The sequence below is a fragment of the Nicotiana sylvestris genome, chromosome 8 (genome assembly GCF_000393655.2).
Source record: "Nicotiana sylvestris chromosome 8, ASM39365v2, whole genome shotgun sequence".
Taxonomy (NCBI): Eukaryota; Viridiplantae; Streptophyta; class Magnoliopsida; order Solanales; family Solanaceae; genus Nicotiana; species Nicotiana sylvestris.
In genome coordinates, this window is record NC_091064.1 from 2,564,358 (window position 1) to 2,586,138 (window position 21,781).

The 21,781-nt window shown below is 34.1% G+C and overlaps 1 protein-coding gene across 1 annotated transcript; it reads left to right on the top strand.

Annotated features, from left to right (window-relative positions):
• The first annotated feature begins 287 nt into the window (after positions 1 to 287).
• On the top strand, positions 288 to 20,948 carry LOC104220526 (gamma-glutamyl hydrolase 2-like). The gene is made up of 10 exons (XM_009771410.2): positions 288 to 699; positions 15,549 to 15,635; positions 15,933 to 16,022; positions 16,803 to 16,897; positions 17,726 to 17,786; positions 18,780 to 18,869; positions 18,996 to 19,058; positions 19,550 to 19,638; positions 20,304 to 20,396; positions 20,470 to 20,948. The coding sequence occupies exons 1-10, from the start codon at positions 397 to 399 to the stop codon at positions 20,525 to 20,527; spliced, it is 1,029 nt and encodes a 342-aa protein (XP_009769712.1). The 5' UTR covers positions 288 to 396; the 3' UTR covers positions 20,528 to 20,948.
• Positions 20,949 to 21,781: the final 833 nt, after the last annotated feature.

Consider the following 21,781-nt stretch of genomic DNA (forward strand, 5'->3'; position numbering starts at 1 on the left):
ATTAACTAGTTTTTTTATTACCCAAATTTATTTAATAAATAAATTCAAAAATACCAAACAAAACGTGGGAGGAATTGTGATTTTTTTTGTTTGTTTTAACTTGCAGATTTTTAAAATTTAAAATAATTTCAACTCTAACAAAGTTGAAGAATTGTCCTAAATTTAGACACTTATAAATTTAATATTATGCCACTTGTCGTCGTAAGCTTTCTTTGTTTCTCCTTTTATATATATAAAAATAAATAAATAAATAAATAGATACTCCTTTCCTCCGGTTAGTGTGGACCTTTTCCCTACACTTTATTATCGACCAGAGTCCTTCGGGGAGGAGAAGGAGAAAACCAAATTCTCCTCCTAAATCACATCATTCAATTTATCATACTGTTATCAATCCAAATGGGGACCTACTTTTGGATTTCGTTTTTCACAATTCTCATCCAATTAATGACGGCTACTGTAAAATCCCAGCAGCTAATCGAGTCCCAATTGAATCTCCCTAGCTGTCCTGGACCCGACCCGACACTTAATTACCGGCCGGTCATCGGAATTGTTAGTCATCCCGGCGACGGAGCTTCTGGCCGCCTTAATAACGGCACTGATGTCTCCTACATCGCAGCTTCTTATGTCAAGTTTGCTGAAATGGCTGGTGCTAGAGTCATTCCGCTTATTTATACTGAGCCTCCTGAAATTCTCAATCAAGTAAATAACTTTTTTTCCCTTCCTTTAGTTCAGCTTTACTTCGTATTTTTGGAAAATCAGATTTTATCAATGAGTACGTAATTACGTTAATTAAAATGTGCCATTTATGACAACTTAAGCTTTTAGTTTAGATGATCACACTTAGTTGGCCAAGGTCTTAGGTTCGAGTCTCATCATCCCACCCAACTATCAAAAAGAGATGATAAATGTATATTTTTAGCTGCTCCAAAAAATAATAGCCAATAAATACATATCTTTTGTGTGTGTGTATATATACATATAATATACATATTTTATATACTCTTTGGCTAATGGATGCAAGACTGGCCAATTTTGTATTTTTCCCGAAAGAATGTACACGTGCTTGGCCCATTAAAAAGAACTAGGCCTACGCATGAGGGCGTGTAATACTTAATTAAAGTAAATAATAATGGTAACGACTTAACCTCTTAGATGAGATGACTAATTTTGTACACAGGCATATGGTTTTAAATGGGTCTGAATAGAGGGAATTGGTACCGAGGATTTGTATAGGTGATCATAATAAGTTTGGGGTTTAGGAGTAGTTGATTGCCTGACTTATTGGTCCTTTTTCATAAGTCTACTTTTAAATTACTCCCTCCTTTTCAATTTATATGGCTTAGTTTGACAAGACACGGAGTTTAAAAAAGAATGTACTCGCTATGTTTCACTTTGCTTGGCACTATTTCCTTATTAGCTTGTTCCAAAAGAATGATACATTCTTATATTTACTTCATGAGAAACTTCTATAGCTATATATATGTTATGACATGTTTAAGATCACACGTTTCAAGAGTCTTATAACCACATAAATGTTATGGTATCTTTAAGACTACAAGTATTAAAAGCCTTTACTTTCTTTCTTAAATTTTGTGTCAAGCGAAATTATGACAAACAAAGTGACGGAGGGAGTAAGACTTTTGATACTTGTGGTCTTAAATATGCCATAACATTTGTGTGGTTATAAGACTTTTGAAACTTGTGGTTTTAAATATGCCATATCATTTGTGTGACTATAAAAGCTTGTCATTGAGAGTAAAATGCGGAGTTCAAGTTAAATTGCTTCTAAATTTAGAAAATGTTATTCTTTTTGGAACAGACTAATAAAGAAATAGTATCATTCTCTTTGGAAAGGAGGGAGTACAGGAAGTTGCAGCCAAATAAAAATTCTCTAACTATGATGAACCGTTTGAACATCTGCATCTAGTATGAAATGGATTTGAATGGAGGGAAATGGTTGTAATATGGCATAACATTTGTGTGGTTATAAGACTTTTGAAACTCGTGGTTTTAATATGCCATATCATTTATGTAACTATAAAAGCTTGTCATTGAGAGTAAAAATGCGGAGTTCAACTTAAATTGCTTCCAAATTTTGAAAATGTTATTCTTTTTTGGAGCAGACTAATAAAGTAATAGTGTCATTCTCTTTGGAAATGAGGGAGTAAAGGAAGTTGCAGCCAAGTAAAAATACTCTACTATGATGAACCGTTGGAACATCTCCATCTAGTATGAAATGGGTCTGAATGGAGGGAAAGTATACAAAGGATTCATGGAGTTGACTTAACTAGTTTGAGTTGAGCTGTAGCATATTGGTTGACTGATTGATCTTTCAAGAGTTAGCAGATTAATTAGGAGGATTGTAAGCAACGTAAATACAGTCGTAACTACGGTGAATAAACAAAGATCCTTATAGCTGATTCAACTAGTTTGGAGTGAGACACGGTTGAATGTTTGACAGATTGGTCTTTTCACAAGTTTACAGATAATAAGGAGGGTTGCAGCTAAACTAAAAACAGTTTAACTATGGTGAATCATCTAAAAATTAGTATTTAGTATGAAATGTGTCTGAATGGAGGGAGTGGATACAGGAGATTCATATAGCCGATCCCAAGTAGTATGAGATTGAGGCAGAGTTGATTAGTTGACTGATTGGTCGTTTCAGAAGTTCCCAAAACCACTTAGTTCCTTATTTTAGCTTCGGTTCCTGCTCTTTTGATGTGTATGTAAATTGCAAGATTGCCTTCGGTTTTTTCCGATTTTCACCTTTACAAGTTTTTTATTTTGTGTGTGAGAATGCACGGGAGAAAAAATGATATTATTCACACATGACAATGATATAATGAATACATATGAGACTAGGGTTATTTATTACTAATTACATAACTATTCTAACACTCCCCTCAAGCTGGTGTATATAAATCATATGTACCGAGCCTGTTACATATGTAGTTAATACGAGGACCAGTGAGAGACGTGGTGAAAATATCTGCAAGCTGATCATTCGACTTTACAAACTTTGTAACTATATCTCCTGAGAGTATCTTTTCTCTAACAAAGTGACAGTCAATCTCAATGTGTTCAGTTCTCTCACGGAACACTGGATTTGACACAATATGAAGAGCAGCTTGGTTATCACACACAAGTCCCATCTGACTAATCTCACCAAATTTCAACTCCTTGAGCAACTGTTTGATCCAAATTAGCCCACATGTCGTCATAGCCATTGCTCGATATTCTGCTTCCGCACTAGATCGAGCAACCACATTCTATTTCTTGCTCTTCCAAGACACCAAATTTTCTCCTACTAAGACACAATATCCAGATATAGAACGTCTATCAGAAGGTGATCCTGCCCAATCAGCATCTGAGTATCCAACGATCTGCTCATGGCCTCGATCCTCAAACAATAAACCTTTGCATGGAGCTGATTTTATATAACGAAGAGTGCGGACAACTGCATCCCAATGACTATCACACGGAGAATCCATAAGCTGACTCACAATACTCACAAGAAAGGAAATGTCAGGTCTTGTCACTGTAAGGTAATTTAATTTACCAACCAACCGCCTATATCTTGCAGGCTCGCTAAGAGGCTCCCCCTATTCTGGCAGAAGTTTAGAATTCGGATCCACCGGAGTGTCAACAGGTCTACAACCTATCATTCCTGTCTCCTTAAGAATATCTAAGGCATACTTCCGTTGTGAGATCACAATACCTGAGCTAGACTTAGCGACCTCAATACCCAGAAAATAGTTTAGTTTGCCCAAATCCTTAGTCTGAAAGTGTTAAAAGAGATGTTGATTCAATTTAGTAATTTCATCCTTGTCATTGCCGGTAATAACAATGTCGTCAACATAGACCACCAAATAAATACAAAGACTCGAAGCAGAATGCCGATAAAACACAGTTGATCAGCTTCACTCCGAGTCATGCCAAACTCCTGGATAACTGTGCTGAACTTACCAAACCAGGCTCGAGAAGACTGCTTTAGACCATAAAGTGACCGGCAAGCGACATACAAGGCCACGAGACTCCCCCTGAGCAACAAACCCAGGTGGTTGCTCCATATAAACTTCATCTTCAAGGTCATCGTGTAAAAAAGTAAATAACTTTTTTTCCTTCCCTTTAGTTCAACTTTACTTCGTATTTTTGGAAAGTCAGATTTTATCAATGAGTACATAATTACGTTGACTAAAATGTGCTTTTTATGACATCTTAAGCTTTTAGTTTAGATGATCACACTTAGTTGGCCAAGGTCTTAGGTTTGAGTCTCATCACCCCGCCCAACTATCAAAAAGAAATTAGCTGCTCCAAAAAATAATAGCCAATAAAAAACATATCTTTTGTATATATATATATATATATATATATATTACGCATTTTATATACTCTTTGGCTAATGGATTTTATAAGTTTCAACCGACTGGCCAATTTTGTATTTTCCCTGAAAGAATGTACACGTGCTTGGAAAAAGAACTAGGCCTACGCGTGAGGGCGTGTAATACTTAATTAAAGTAAATAATAATTTTAACAACTTAAGCTTTTAGATGAGATGACTAATTTTGTACATAGGCATCTGGTATTAAATGGGCCTGAATGGAGGGAATTGATATTGAGGATTTGTATAGGTGATCATAATAAGTTTGGAATTTAGGAGTAGTTGATTGATTGACTCATTGATCCTTTTCATAAGTCTACTTTTGAATTACTCCCTCCTTTTCAATTTATATGGCTTAGTTTGATAAGACACGAAGTTTAAGAAAGAAAGTACTCGCTCTGTTTCACTTTGTTTGGCGCTATTTCCATATTAGCTTGTTCCAAAAGAATGATACATTCTTATATTTACTTCATGAGAAGCTTCTATGGCTATATAAATGTTATGACATGTTTAAGATCACAAGTTTCAAGAATCTTATAACCACATAAACATTATGGTATATTTAAGACTACAGGTCTTAAGACTCCCTCCTTTCCTTTCTTTCTTAAATTTCGTGTCGAACGAAATTATGACAAACAAAGTGGCGGAGGGAGTAAAACTTTTGAAACTTGTGGTCTTAAATATGTCATAACATATGTGTGGTTATAAGACTTTTGAAACTTGTGGTCTTAAATATGTCATATCATTTGTGCAACTATAAAAGCTTGTTATTGAGAGTAAAATGCAGAGTTCAAGTTAAATTGGTTCCAAATTTAAAAAATAATGTTCTTTTTGGAATAAACTAATAAAGAAATAGTATCATTCTCTTTGGAAAGGAGGGAGTAAAGGAAGTTGCAGCCAAATAAAAATTCTCTCACTATGATGAACCATTTGAACGTCTGCATCTAGTATGAAATGGGTCTGAATGGAGGGAAGGGATACACAGGATTCATGAAGTTGACTTAACTAGTTTGAGTTGAGCTGTAGTATATTGGTTGACTGATTGATCTTTCAAGAGTTAGCAGATTAATTAGGAGGATTGTAACCAATGTAAATACAGTCTTAACTACAGTGAATAAACAAAGATCCTTATAGCTGATTCAACTAGTTTGGACTGAGACACAGTTGAATGTTTGACAGATTAGTCTTTTCAAAAGTTTACAGATAATAAGGAGGGTTGCAGCTAAACTAAAAACAGTTTAACTATGATGAATAATCTAAACATCAGTATTTAGTATGAAATGTGTCTGAATGGAGAGACTTGGCTACTTGTGAAGATGAGTGTGGACCCTGCGAACAAAATCAGTGTTGTAATGACACTGATGATGACGTTTATAATATTTATTTACAATTTAAGGACTTAGAGGCCATTTGGATTAGCTCAAAAAAATGGCTTTTAAGTTAAGTGCTTAAAAGCACTTTATAATTGTTGGAACTTGTTTTATAAATAAGTTGTTACGTGTTTGGATAAAAGTGCTGAAACTGAAAAATAGCTGATGAAGTGTTTGGTAAACAAGTGTTAGTAAGTACTTTTCTTGTTAAAATGACTGAAATATCCTTAAAGTTGGCAAGGATCAAGTAGCAATAGAGGTGGCCGGCGCCGGCAGAGGAAGCTATCCCAAAATCCACATAGAAACCGCCCTTCAACCTAGCCTCACGTTTCAAACGAATTAACTCCTTCTCCTGCTCCTCATACTCCTTTAAGGACTGTTTTGACCTGTTGTAGATTAGTTTTCGGTTCTCAGCATTTTTTTTCTTTGCAGCTTCAAGTTCTTGCTTCTTTGCAAGAGCCCATTCCTCACTCCTCTTCTGCTTCTTCAAGACTGACTCTGGGACTGAAGTTTCACCCATCACTTGGAATTGTGGAGGTGAATGGAACGAGGGGTTACTGGTCAGGGGCGAGAGGGAGATGGTATATTTTAGGGTTTTCTATTGAGAGGTAATTTCGGGATTTAGAAAAATTATAAGGGATAAGAATGTAATATTCTTGGTCAAAGCAATATGGCTTTTAAGCCAATTTCGAAAAAGTTGGATTTTCCAACTTATTGGTTTTGGCTTTTTTTAAGCAGATTTTAACTTTTTTTAAACCCTTTTTTTGGTTGCTAAACACTTCCACATGTTAACCAGCTTTTAAGCCCATCCAAACAACCTCTTAGATATCAATGTCCTGACTAATGGTAGTTTATTTGAACTACTAAGGGTTATGATTACTTACCTGGTACAGAAGTTATATGCATCTGTTATAGGATGGTGCTCCTAAGAATTTGTTTTTCGCAGCATCTTCAGAAGTACCGACTTCGTCTTATTTTTCAGTAATATCAATACTGAATCCTTGACTGATATTTGTCTCAGAATTTTCTAACTTGAAAATCCTTTTATCTAAGGCTATATTTGAAGCCTTTAGATCTGAGATTTCCCTTTTGAGATTGTTAATCTCATTACTTAGTTCTTGGACAGTTTGTCCCTAAACCACGATTCTCCAATCTAACCCTTCAACGCCCATCCTTGGCTAAACGAGTCAATTAAGGACCACCGGTTATGTTTCCATAACTAGGGTTTACTGTCGAAACTAACAATTGTCTGGTCTATATAGTCCCAACCTTAGAACCACTGGGTGAAACAGTAAAACTAATAACAAAATATGTTCAAGAGTAGCTAGTGTGACTAAGTTTAACACAGAAATACTTAGTCTATCATTTAGGCTAAATGTATAAACATACTAAATTAAAACTTAAAATAAAAAGTACCTGAGACCGGAAAGCTGTGGCCAAGTAGCCTTTTCTGATTTTTTATTCCCGATATAAAATTTACAAAGTGAGATTTACAAGGAGGGGATTCTAGAGAGATGTGGAGGTTTTTTAGAGAGAAGGGAGAGCTTAGCCGAAGCCTGCCTCTCTACTAAAGAATTTGATCCTTATATAATGGATCGTACCTAAAACAAACAAAAACTAAACAGTAAAATGGCCTGCAAAATAATTACAACGTAGCCAACAAGATAAAGCGTAAATCCTAAAAAGTCATAAGTTAAAAGAAAAATGGACAAACTACTTTTATAAAAGTAGATTCCCGACATTGGCGGGGTCCATTACTTTATTCAAGTTTTTGTCTTCATTATCCCAATAATTCATCAATGGGGCGTTTTGCATCTCTATCAGGCTTTATCTTTTCCTTTATTGTTTTTAGTGGAAGCTTTTTCTGTAATCTCTTTGAATTGTTGTAGAAATTTTTCTACTCTTTCGAGGTCTAATTCTTCATTGTCTTCCTCTTGTGATTCTTTGGCTATGATTGCATCTTCTTCTATGGTATGTCTTGTGGGGGTCATAGAAATATCATCTGGTATTTCTATCTACAAATTTCTCATTAAATCTTTCTTAACTTCTTCCATATACGAAGCTAAGATTTCTTTTTGGATATTGCTCCCTTTTTCATTTGGAGCCTCTTAGTAACTTGTTGAAACAGACTTAATCCCTCTGCTTCTGCCTTGGTTTGTTCTTGTTTTCCATAAGACTCTTTCGCTGGATATTATCCTTAAGATCTTGGCCATATAATTTGCCCTGTGGATGTGTTTGGAGTAATTTACTCTAGAATTTGGTATAAAAAATTATGTTAATGCATGGGAATCCTTCCACAGTCTCATTTACTTCGACATCCAGGGGCGGATTTATAGGTGTAATTACAGGGCACACGAACCCATGGTCTCTTCGTAAAATTAGATATTTTATGTACATATTTTATAAAATTGGTATACTATTAACTGTTGGCACTCATGCTCTAGGAATGTTGAATGGTGCACTTGGTCGAAGGTTGAGTTATTTACCTAGAGGTATAGGGATTAATTCCCAATATATACGTTTTCCTCCTTTTTTTAGTAGTGCACCCATGTACTAGAAATCCTAGATCCACCTCTGTCGACATCTCATTTCATTATTCAAGGAATGGAAAATTCTATAAAGAAATACATGGTGGCTATTCCTTCAAAGAAAATATTCTCTCTTTGTAATTCAATAATTCGAGGGGATACATCTATCCATTGGGTATATAAACTTTTATAAAATGGGGGGAGTATTTCCAGGGATGGACCGTATAACATCCACCATTTACAGAACCAATCTGGGATCTGTTGGTCAAACATATTAGACACAATTTAATAAACCATGAGTACTTCCTATTAGGATTCTCATATAAGAAGATTTTATTAAAACTTTCTACATAATCCCAGTAATTAAATTTTACCGTGACTTTCTATTCTGGATGGGTGTATTCCCTTTCCTTTAAGGTACTAAGTCCCCATTCATCTGAGGCTAATACCTTTTTAATGATTATCTTAGAGAAGTTATGAATTCTCTTAGTGTTAACAGGATAAAAATGCTGGATTTCATCCGTTCCTGTAGATGAGAGTATTATCTCATAGTGCATTCTGTACTTATAAGCAGGAGTAACATATGACACTGTATCGAAATACCTGGTCATTAATTTCCATGGATTATCCTTCCATTTTAGGTCGGACTGTTCTAAAAGAATTATTAATTCTTTTCTTTCCTTGCGGTTATAAACCTCAAGGTTCTCATGATCTTCCTCCATTTTTTCCTACTTGGATTTTATGAAATCCAGGAATTCTTTATACATTGGGTGTTCTGTATTAACACCTGATGTCCCTGCTATATTAGCAGCCACTAACTGTTAGTTTCCAATCTAGGCAAGGATATTCCCTCTGCCATGCGAAGATGTCCTTCCACTTCCTCTCATACGAGGGGGTATGTACTTAGGCCTCATATCCTATAACATAGCAAAAGAATTATTAACTCAGGTATTCTCTAGTCAGAAATCAGGGAGACTATTATCTGACCCTTTTTTTATAAATAATTTCAAAATCAAATGATGCTAATAAAGCTTGCCATTTAGCGAACATTTGTTTTGACACATCATGCTTGAAATCTTTATTAAAGATGAATTTTGTTGCTTGACAATCGGCTTTTTATTAAAAAACCTCTGATTATATAAATAAGTCTGGAATTCTAACGCACATTTTGCTATAGCAAGGATTCCCTAGCTACAATAGCATAATTCTTTTAGGAATTATTCCATTTTCCCGAATAGAATTGGACAAGGTATTCTTGTTTATCAATTGGGGAGCACTGTTTCAATATTCCCCCATATTCGAGGCATAAGTTTCTACTACTTTTGCCCAACTTGGATTAGCAAGTGCTAAACACAGAAGATTATTAACCTTCTGTTTAATCCTTATGGCTGAATCACTATGACCATCGTCCATGGTTTTGGATTCTTCTTTAGTCTTTCATAAAGAAGAGCAGTATCTTTGGCCAGATCTTTTATAAAAGGAAAAATGTAATTTAAGCTTCCTAAAAATCTTTGAAGCTGACTTTTATCAGTAATAATATCAGAGAATTTAGAAACAAATTCAATACTTCTATTAATGGGAATTATCTTACCCTTTTCAATATTATGCCCAAGAAATCTTATATTAGTTGGAAGGGACATTTTGGGCTTAGAAATTACTAAACTATTTTAAATAATAATTTTTTAGAACAGATCTAAATGTCTGAAACGTATTTCAATATTTTTTGAAAATAATAGAATATCATCTATATAAACAATTATAAAGTCTGTATATGAGATGGAAATATCATTCTTAATTTTTTGAAATTCAGAAGGGGCTTTTTTTAAACCAAATGACATGACATTCATTCATACTAACCCATTGGGACATTAAAAGCAATTTTATACTTATCTGATTCAGAAATTTGAATTTGCCAATAACCCGATTTTAAATCGAATTTAGAAAATAGGGCATCGTGTAATCTATCTAATAATAGATCCTTTTCATTAGGGATAGGATATCTAATCTATTTTAATACCTTATTAAGGGGTTTATAATTAATAACTAATCTAGGAACCCCTCGTTCCTGTTCAGCATGTTTATTAACATAAAAAGCAGTGCATGACCATTTCGACTTTGAAGGTCCTATAAGGCCTTTTTTCAATAAAGAATCAATTTCTTGTTTGCATAATTCCAAATAATCCGATTTCATTTGGCAAGGCCTAGCCTTAGTAGGAATATTATCTTCTAAAAAATCTTCCTCGTAAGGAAGACTAACAGTATGTTTCTTCCTGTTCCAAAATTGATTTGGATGGTCCCCACATATTTGCATCAAGAAAAAATCAATTTTATCAATGAGTTTTTGATTTTTCAAATCCTATTCAATAGTAACAGGGTTTGCTTAGCCCCCACATATTTCATTTTTTTAAAAATCAATTTGCTTAGCCTTTGCAGAAATATTATTAGAAATAATTTCATTTAAATTCTCTGAATTGGCTGAGTTATGAACTCAAAAGTAATTTTTTGCCCATTAAAAGTTCCTGTAAAGCTTTGAGTATCCCAGTGAGTAAAAGGAATTAATTTATGAAAGAAAGGAACTCCTAATATTATATCATGGGAAATATCTTTGACCAAAACAAAACTTCTTGTTTACAGACCTTATTTTGGCAAATATAGGTCTTTGGTAATTTATAAGAAATATCCATTTGATGACCACTAGCATTTTTTAATCTATGCGTGGTTTTATGAAAATATCTTGAAGGTATCACTCCATTTTTTATACAACTCAAATCTGCTCTACTATTAAATAAAGCAATGAACTCTTTTTTAAAATTATAATCAATTAAAAGAGTTACTCTAATTATAAATTTTTGAGTAGTAAAAAATTGAAGTTTTTGCAGAAATTCCCCTTCTGCAAAATCAAGTGCTCCTAAGAATTTGCTTTTTGCAGCATCTTCAGAAGTACCAACTTTGTCTTCTTTTTTAGTACTATCAATACTGAATCCTTGATTGATATTTGTCTCAGAATTTTCTAATTTGAAAATCCTTTTATCTAAGGCTACATTTGAAGCCTTTAGATCTAAGATTTCCCTTTTGAGATTGGTAATCTCATTACTTATATCTTGGACAGTTGTCAGCCTTCCATGTCCAAAAAAGAAATCTTAGCTTCGTATTCGGAAGAAGTTAAGAAAGATTTAATGAGAAATTTGGAGATAGAAATACCAGATGATATTTCTATGACCTCCACAGGACATATCATGGAAGAAGATGCAGTCATAGCTGGAGAATCACAAGAGGAAGACAATGAAGAATTAAACCTCGAAAGAGTAGAAAAATTTCTACAGCAATTCAAAGAGGTTACAGAAGAATCTTCCACTAAAAACAATAAAGGAAAAGATAAAGCCTGATAGAGATGCAGAAGGCCCCATTGATGAATTATCGGGATAATGAAGACAAAAAACTTTAATATATAGTGGACCCCGCCACTGTCGGGAATCTACTTTTATAAAAGTAGTTTGTCCGTTTTTCTTTTAACTTTTGACTTTTTAGGATTTACGCTTTATCTTGTCGGCCACGTTGTAATTATTTTGCAGGCGATTTTACTGTTTAGTTTTTGTTTGTTTTAGGTACGATCCATTATATAAGGATCAAAATCTTTAGTAGAGAGGTAGGCTTCGGCTAACTTCTCCCTTCTCTCTAAAAAGCCTCCCAATCTCTCTAGAATCCCCTCCTTTGTAAATCTCCCTTTGTAAATTTTATATTGGGAATAAAAAATCAAAAAAGGCTACTTGGCCACAGCTTCCTGGTCTCAAGTACTTTTTATTTTAAGTTTTAATTTAGTATGTTTATACCTTTAGCCTAAATGATACGCTAAGTATTTCTGTATTAAACTTAGTCACACTAAGCTACTCTTGACATGTTTTGTTATTAGTTTTATTGTTTTACCCAATGATTCTAAGGTTGTTAGTGATCCTTAATTGACCCGTTTAGCTAAGGATGGGCGTAGAAGGGTTAGATAGGAGGACCGTGGTTTAGGGTCTACTGTGGAGGCTATGACTAGCCAGGACTGGAGTCTCCGATAATATATTCCTGTAGCTCCATTAGAAGCGATCTGGTATTAACTTGGTATCAGAGCCAGGTTAACGAGTATAAATAGGTGCTAAGTTTAACATATTTCTTCTTAATGAATATCATTAGAAAAAAGGATATTGTTAAAAACAGTAGAAAGGAAGAGTATGAATTACCTCAGATGGGCTATTCTATTAGTTAAACCTATGGTTATATACCAACTAGGTACTTTTGAAAAAATAGGTTTAAAACAAGTAGTCAAAACTACTGAGGAGACGATCACTGTAGATAGTAATCATGCCACTTTTAGATTATTATCTGAAAATGATTTGGCCCCTTATAGGGAAACACATAGATTCATACATATAGGTTTTATACAAGTTGCCTTTAAGCTACTTACCTTAAGAGGCTTACCTGAAAGCTTTATAGTAGCTCTCAGAGACGGCAGAAACCAAAATTGGAAAAAGTCACTAATAGGGACTGTACGGACCAGTTTGGTCTATACCCCAATATATTTTAATGCTTACCCGAATTTAAAGATTTCTTTGAGTGATGAGAACTCTTTAAATGCTTTAATAGTTAGCATTAAATTACATGGTTATTACAAGCTTTTATATACTTTAAATCCTATGTGCAAAATGATGGATTTAAAAAATGAAACTATTCTTATGGAGACTAACTTTGGTAGATCCAAAGTTACTACTAGAAGATCTATTAAGTGGGTGCAATAGATTTTCCCAATGAATGGGTCATAAAGGAAGCAGTAGCTCCTAAAAATACTGATAATACTGAGGCTAAGGAAATAGAACAAACCTCGGATGGGACGGTTAAAATCAAGTTCAATGAACCTATTCAGCCTGATAATATCAATCTTTCATCTAGAATAACTAGATCTAATTCTTATATTTCTCCAATTGATTATGTGGTAAATTTTCCATCTAGAGTATCTATATCACAAATTAGAGAGAATAGAATTGATCATATTAGAATTGGACATGATAATATTGCTAAAATTAGTTCAGATCCTGACCCCACCCCATCTGAAATGGATTTTCCAAATGGTTTAAATGGATAAAAACCAAATAGATTTTAGTCCGGGTTCTCCGGCAAGAAAAATGATTGCTGAAGAATTTAAAAAACCCAGATAGGATCCTTTTAGAAATTGTTTTTTTGATAATTTTGATAATGGGTTAATAACTTTCTTTTAAGATGATTTTTATAAAGATATTAGTAGCCATAATAAAATTATAGCTTTTGTTCCGTGGTTTATGGCTAAATATGTTCATAATTATATTTCTGTTCTTGAAAAGGATTATAAACTTAGTGATGGTAAGATTAATAAATCTATTTTTCCTCCACAACAATCTTTTCAAATGGGCAGTGGAGACAAGGTAGTTGAGTTTACAGCTTTTTCAAGATTTTCTGAATATGAGACTGGCTCGATTACTGTTAAGCAGGTTAATACTATGCTTAAACAACGTAATTATACTAATATTTATGTGAGTATTCTAGGAGAGCAAATTATGTCTCTCCAAGAGAGAATAGACAAGTTAACTTTGGAAATCCAGAAGTTGACAAAAAAGGATAATAATCCTGATAAGGTAAGGAGCAAGTTGCTACCTCAAGTATCCAACCTCCTCCTGAGGTTAGAGACTTTAGGTTAACAAGTCTCTCGGATCTTGAAAAACTCCTTGATGAAAGATTTTAAGGCTTAAAGATAAGTCCTTTGAATCTGGATCATCTAGCAGATGAAGCTAGAAAATGAAAAGTGTCAGATGAGATTAATAAAATCTTTAGTAAGTACAATGAGAAATATGCTCGTAAGCCAACTTCTAGGCTATTCTACTATCTTAGACCAACCCCTCAAGATGTTCTTTTTGAAGAATATGATGGCAGCAATCTTTCCCATAGTTTTAGTGGGACGGAAATCTATGAATGGAACATAGATGGCTTTACTGATCGCCAGATTTATAATATTATACATAGAATTCTTATGTATAGCACGATCTGTAAGGTTAATGATAATAAGGATAAAGCCATTGCTGAAAGATAGTAGTAGGTTTTACAGGCCAGCTAAAAGGTTGGTGGGATAACTACCTTACTGCTGAGCAGAAAGCAATCATTATGGGCGCAGTAAAAGAAGAAAATGGACAGAATGTCCAAAATGCTGTCTACTCATTAGCTATTAATATTATAGAACATTTCTCAGGAAGATGGTCTGATAATAGTGAGACTATTAGAACCGTGCTTCAAAATTTAAGGTGCAAAACCTTAACATCTTTTAGATGGTATAAGGATATATTCCTATGTAGAGTTAAGGAGTTACCAGAATGTAATAGCACTCACTGGAAGTCCAAATTTATTGGTGGACTCCCTCCACTTTTTACTGAAAGGGCTAGAAAAACTCTTAGAGGTACAACGATGAGTATCGATTATAATATTTACTCATATGGAAAACTCTTTAGTGTATGCACTCAAGAAGCTTTAGCTCTATGCAATGAAATTAAGCTAAATCAACAAATGAAGAAGCATCGTCTCACGGAAAGACAACAGTTGGGTGAATTCTGTGATCAGTTCGCCATTGATATTCCTGCAAGCAAGAAAAAGCCTCATAAGAAAAAGATTTTCATAAAAAGAAAAAATAATCTCCTGATAAAAGATACGAGAGAAAAAAGAGGAGAAAAAGTTTTCAAAAAGCTAGGAAAAATTACATAAAATCAAAAAGTCCTCAGGCTTGCTACAAATGTGGTAGGGTAGGCCATTACGCTAGAGACTCCAAAGTTAAGGATAATATCAAAGAACTTGATTTAGATGATAATATCAAGGATTCTTTATATAAGATCTTATTAAATTCCTCCCCAGAAAATTCTGATAATAGTGATAGAGAAGATTCATGCTGATCCCAAGTAGTATGAGATTGAGGCAGAGTTGATTGGTTGACTGATTGGTCTTTTCACAAGTTCCCAAAACCACTTAGTTCCTTATTTTAGCTTCGGTTCCTGATCTTTTGATGTGTATGTAAATTGCAAGATTGCCTTCGGTTTCTTCCGTTTTTCACCTGTACAAGTTTTTTATTGTGTGTATTTAAGTGCTGGTTGTATATATATTAGCATGAAGATGTCTTATAGACTACTGTGCTATCATAAAGACTTGAAAATGCATGTTATAATCTGTCATTTTGGCATTTGCAGTTTGACAAATTAATTACATACCTTCATGCAGAAACTTAATCTAGTCAATGGCGTTATCTTCACTGGAGGACGGGTCAAGGATGGTCTCTACTTTGAGGTTGTCAAAGGAATATTCCAGGTACTCTCTCCTATTGGTACACTTGCATCTAGTTATGCTACCACTGCTGCATTTTTCTGCACGTGTAAAATTTCCTGCATGTGATTGGTGAACCAGCATGGAATCTGGAAAGTAGTCTTGGCATGAACAAATTCCCTATTTTGTACTTTGAAGAGGATATCTTCCGTTTTTTTTTTTTAGTTTAATGCCAAGACATATTCTGCTAATAATCATATTCTGAAGAGTTGTTTTTTGTTTAAGCATGTCCGAAGTTGTTTGTTATCAACAATCGTTGAAAATGATTTCCTGATATTGCAGAAAGTCTTGGAGAAGAATGATGCGGGTGAGCATTTCCCTCTTCTTGCCATCTGCTTGGGTTTTGAACTTTTAACAATGATCATCTCCAAGGTAATGAAGGCCGACGGGAAGATAGAGATGGTTTAACTTTATCAAAAGGCACTTAAATTGAGAAGTCTGAACTGTTATAACACAACATAATTGGTGGCATGGACTCTTGTGATAGTATTTGGCCAAGCAAACAAACTCTAATGAGGAAATTTTTTCTATCGGAAGTAAGAAAGAGTTTTATTATGCATTTCGGATAATGTTTAATCTCCTAGTACTTTGGCTTTCTTAAGATCCAGAAACTCAAATATGTATGAACAGGTTATGAAAATGCTTTATTTTTGTTGTACGTATGCAAGTTTATCCAATAAATTATAGTAGTATTTTTGGGTAAGACTCCATGAGCAGGCTTGCAGTAAACTATAGAAAATGGTATTGGATAATACCTTGATGAGGAATCAATTTGTTAATTCGGATTAGATCAGTAAGCAATATTGAATTATATATTGTAGTTGCTTGGATGTTTTAATTTCTTTTCTTTCTGGTTTTATTTTGTGTAATGAGATCTAATTTATTTTATAAAAGCCTAATATCACAATTGATATTATTGTGATAATTATTTCTGGCCTAAGTTGCACAGTACTTGACATCTAAGCTAGTATATTTTTCTAAAGCAACCATGAGCAAAATACAGTATGTGAGAGATACATTCCCGCTTTCTTAAATAGTGTTGTGGGATTCGTATTCCCCAGGTACTGTGCGTGAACCAAACAGCTCATCTCAATACTTTACTTAAGTTTTGTTTCATGGGTTGATTTTAAGATGTTTCTTTGGCTGTAATAGGACAATAACATTCTCGAGGAATTCAGTGCAGCCAATCAAGCCTCTACAGTACAATTCGTGGAAAATGTAAAATTGGAAAGAACAGTGTTTGGAAGGTATAAATTTTTCTTTAAAATTCTTTCATGTTCTCTATTATTCTTTTTTGCCTCCATCTTCACCCACTTGGGAAAATCCCAGTTACCCTTATTCTAAAGGCTCTAAAAAAAAAGGCTTTAGTGGCTAAATTTTTAATAGGTGCCTGATTGATAGGAAATATGACAAATAGTGTGTATATTTCAAACTTTTAAAATTATAAGGGTTTGTAATGTCTTTTGTCTTTTACTGTAGTAGTAATTACTAATTATCAGATAACGACAACAAGCGGTTATTTAAAGCAACCAAGATTGAAACCTGGCTTTTCAATCTGATCTGCAAGAAGTGTCCATTGTTCTTTCCTTATGTTTCTCCAATGGCTGTTACGAAGCAAACAATTGGTGGTTGTAAGACTGATTCCCTAGTGGTATTCGAACTGGTGTGAGATGCGTGTGAATACTTAGGTGCTATTTATCAAAAAACACTATAGATTACCAAGAAATTACCCTTAATCATACTGCATATTTGCAGACACACGTATGGGATACTTATCCATAACCGAGTCCATGTAGCACAGATTATTATGAGCATAGTGGGGAAGGCATTGTCTTTCTATTGTTCCGCCTGCAGTTTGGCAGCTACTGCCTGTAAGATATGCTTACATTTATATTGAATGAACTGTCACAACCCACATTTGCAAATAGCTAAAGTAATGTATGTAGTTATTCATGTAATTATACATTTATAGTTTCTTAACAACTACGTCAAAATGCAGTTTTATAATATGTGAAGAGATCTATGGTAATTCTAATTTTGATGATAGACAACTGGCTATCAACTGTTTCCTGCAGGTTCCCCTCTGTGTTGATAAAGAAGATGAGTACAGATTGCCTTGTGATGCAAAATCATCATGTATGTTTTACATGATAGGTTTCTTTTTTCCCTTTGTCATATTGCCATTTTTGTAATTTATTTGCGATCAGTAAGAGATTTACCTTCTCTCTCTCTCTCTCTCTCTCTCTCTCTCTCTCTCTCTCTCTCTCTCTCTCTCTCTCTCTCTCTCTCTCTCCCCTTAGTGTAGTAGATTATTTGTGATCAGTACAAGATTTAATTCTCTTTCTCCGTCTTCATCAGTGGAGATTGTGATCACTTCATGATAATACTTGTACTATTTGAGATCATGATTGCTCTAGAATGGGTACTCTATACTAGAAGTATCACAAATACTTGTTTCCCTTTTAATGTCTAATCGGCTTGTATCTTTTCTGAAAAGTTTGGAAATGCTAAGATTCCTGCACTGATTTCAAAATCAATAGTCATTTTGTTATCAACTGACCTGCCTTGGGATTACTACCATATCTCTTTCAATACCTTCAGAATTTATTCGAGCTGCTGTCGCTCTACTGCAGTTTCTTAGGGCAACATTATTTATATTCCTAAAGAATATTTGGGATCATTAGTTAACTTAAAGATGAAGTTGACTTTGTTTCTAACTATGTCAGACAAATACTTTTTCCTGATGATATGTTGGCGGTGTATACTCACAAGACCAGCAAACTACCCTTATGGTTGATCTTCTAAAATTAAGAACCATATTGGCAGGTTAACTTTTATATCAAATCATTCTCCCAGTTATTAGTCAGCATAAAAGCCTAGGTAGAGATGTGATGGAGGAGAGATAATTAGTGATCACAGCATAAAGCCTATGTAGAGGTGTAATGGAGGAGAGATAATTAGTTGATCACAGCATAAAAGCTTAAGATGATTGATTCATGTTGATCTTAGAATGGATTCTACTTAATGTTAGATATTCCATTTGGCTTTCAGTTTTTATCTGTATTTTCTTGGAACTTGTCAGTTTTTGAATGCTGCAATGAGGCTGAAAGTTGTTTTTTTATGCTACAGTTTGGCATATCACCTGAAAGGCTTCAAGCAAATAAAGATTTATGTAGTTTTTTCAGGATATTGACGACTAGTACAGATAAGAAGAACAAGGTACAGGATGTATTCTATTCCTTTACCCCCTTTGGTTTATCTATGAGATTATCACCAAATGGTATGGAATGTAGTGTAGATTCTACTTGAGCTTTTTTGTTTCTGATTTGCTAATAACTGATTCAGGTCTATGTCTCCACTGCTCAAGCACGACGCTATCCCGTAACTGCTGTCCAGTGGCACCCTGAGGTACTGTCTTTGGAAACTGTTGGCTGATCTATTTTGCTATCTGAAACAAACTGGATTTAGCTGTTGTCTGAAAGACAGGAAATTGTTGTTAGATCTGAAAACATGTCAGGTAGCATTATATTAATGTACTGGAGTTTGGTACCCTTTTTTTCTTTGTGGCTTTCATGTTATCCTTATTAAATATCTTATCACAGTTTTGTAGCTGCTCTCTAGGGTAGGAGACAAGCATGATTTAAGCTGCTTTTTTTGATATCTGCAATGGCATTACTGACGATGTTTCCTAATCAAAACTATGCGGTCTAATCACCATAGGAATGATTACATGACTTTATAAGGTTCTCTTAAATGAGAAGTAGTATAAGACTCTTTACACGCCTGCATAGCTATTTCCTGGAGGGAAAAGTTGAACATAATATAAATATTCAAACTCTGACACCATTTTCATCTGAAGTTTTGAAATTTAACTGCATTAGTTCCTTACGTCATTGCAGAAAAATGTTTTTGAATGGCGCTCATCACAGATTCCACATACCGAGGATGCAATTCAAGTAACTCAACATGTTGCCAACTATTTTGTCAGGTCTTGACCTTTTTTCCTCAGTTTTCTTGTCCCCTTCTTATCTATGTATGGAGGGGGGGGGGGATTGGTTCAGACGCAGCATACAATAGGGAGACAGGAAATTCTTTCTAATCTCAAATATTTGATATTCACTTTTTCATTTTTGGAAAATAATTTGGAATATTGACTTATTTAATAACTGAAATTGCAATTGATGTTGCATAAAGCTAACGCTTTTCTTAGGAGAAGTTATAGGTGATTCATCCTATATTGTGCTAGATTTATGTTGTTAGCTAAGTAGGTAAAGTGCAGATTTTTAGGCAAGATCGTTTCTTCAATGTATATGACTTCACAGGTTGTTTGAAATATATTAAATGACTTTAGTATTTACCAAAAAATAAAATAAATGACTTCAGTTCTTATTTAGGTGCAAGCTATAATGTGTTCCTACTCTTCACTCTTCAGTGATGATTGCTCTACTTTCGCATAAAATGATTAAAGAAAAGCATAAGAACTACCCATTTACATATAGCCAGAATTAGCAGCTCATTTCTAATTCTTTCCCACTCTTTCTGCTGTGGAATGTGAACCAAAGTGATTCCAGAACCTTTCAATTTCTAGTTACCGCTGTGCTTCTAGTGTGTCTTGTTTTAATTCATTTGTTTATTTTCTTCGCAAAATTGCAGTGAAGCAAGAAAATCTTCTAACAAGCCAGCGCCTAGCAAATTGCTTGACAACCTCATCTACAACTATAGTCCCTCTTTTGCTGGGAAAGCTGGGTAAGCTGTTGAGATTCTTGAGAATTAGAATGATGGAATTCAAGAACTTAATACACATTCTCTCATACTGTAGGGGTAGTTTTGATGAGGTCTACCTCTTCTCTCCGCGTCCCGCCTTGAGCTCTCTGTAAATGCCAGTGAACTACTAAAGCATTGAATGTTCTCTAAGCTTATACATGAGAAAGCTGCCATGCGAATGTTGTTCACGGTTCACTCTGGTCTTCAATCTCCGTTATCCAGAAACTCCGACAAGCGAATTGCTTTATACCACCTGTATTATGATTGTTTAATTCCTCTGCCCAAATAGGTTCCAGACATGGCTGATTCAATGCTGTTTTTCTCGTGCAACAATTTGGTATGTCACCAGAAAGAGCATACAGTTACGTATTTCGCCTCTCCATATACTAAGGGGCTCATCTGCATATATGACAAGATAAGAAAAGAACTACTCTTCATTTTATGTGGCATGTTTAAGTCAGTGTAAAAAGAGTTTTAGACTATCAAGTCATCTAAAGAATACTGGTTTCTATAAAAAAGTGAGATTTGTAATCTTGAAAATAAGGCAGGTTACGATGCTTCAACAAGTAAAGACAACCTAATATTTTAAAATTTCTTTATACAGATGGTGTATATAACCTAAACTCTTTCATTATTAGTTTGTACCAAATAATGATACATTTTTATATTTAAAAACAATTCAACTTTTAAAATTTTTCACTTTAATGACATGCTTTAACGGCTACAAAAATCCATGACATATTTAAGACTATAAGTTTCAGAAGCTGTTATTTTTCTATTAAACTTCGTACCAGCACCGCCACATAAATTGTAACATGGAGTATAAAACAACATTATCTTTAGTGCAACGAAATGAACATGATGTGTTAATTTGATTCCGATAACATTTGTATCTCAGGGGAAGAATTTCAGCATTTGATTTGGGTAATACTTTTTTTAATACAATTCCAGCTTCATATACTTCAGTGTACTTTTACTTTTGAAAAATATCAATAATTCCTCAATGTTCCTTATTCTTGTTTTAATAATATCTTTACATTTTTAAATATCTGCACATGAGAGATTATATTAACTGGCCACGTAAAAGTTAATAATAGCTGTATATAACAGCGAAATGATGAATTCCGTGTTGCAGAAAATGATGATTTAGAGCAGAAGTTTTAATTAAAATTAAAATGAGAGGAGCACTAAATTTATTTTAGGAAAACTATCAGCTATGTCTATTTATAAGTAGCTCATTAAAAAAATTGGTCAATTCATAAAATATTACTAATATTAGCCAATTAGCTATTTGTAACAAAAAAAGTCAAATTTTTGCTTTCTTTTGAGTGGGTATTGTTAGAATAGATTGGGTACATCTTAAGGAG

Bases quoted from the DNA above. Each gene is read 5' to 3' on its own strand.
- LOC104220526 (XM_009771410.2), top strand. From the start codon at position 397: ATGGGGACCTACTTTTGGATTTCGTTTTTCACAATTCTCATCCAATTA. The intron at 17,787-18,779 runs GTATGTTTTACA...TTTATGCTACAG, and splicing joins TTGTGATGCAAAATCATCAT to TTTGGCATATCACCTGAAAG. The intron at 19,639-20,303 runs GTCTTGACCTTT...GCAAAATTGCAG, and splicing joins GTTGCCAACTATTTTGTCAG to TGAAGCAAGAAAATCTTCTA.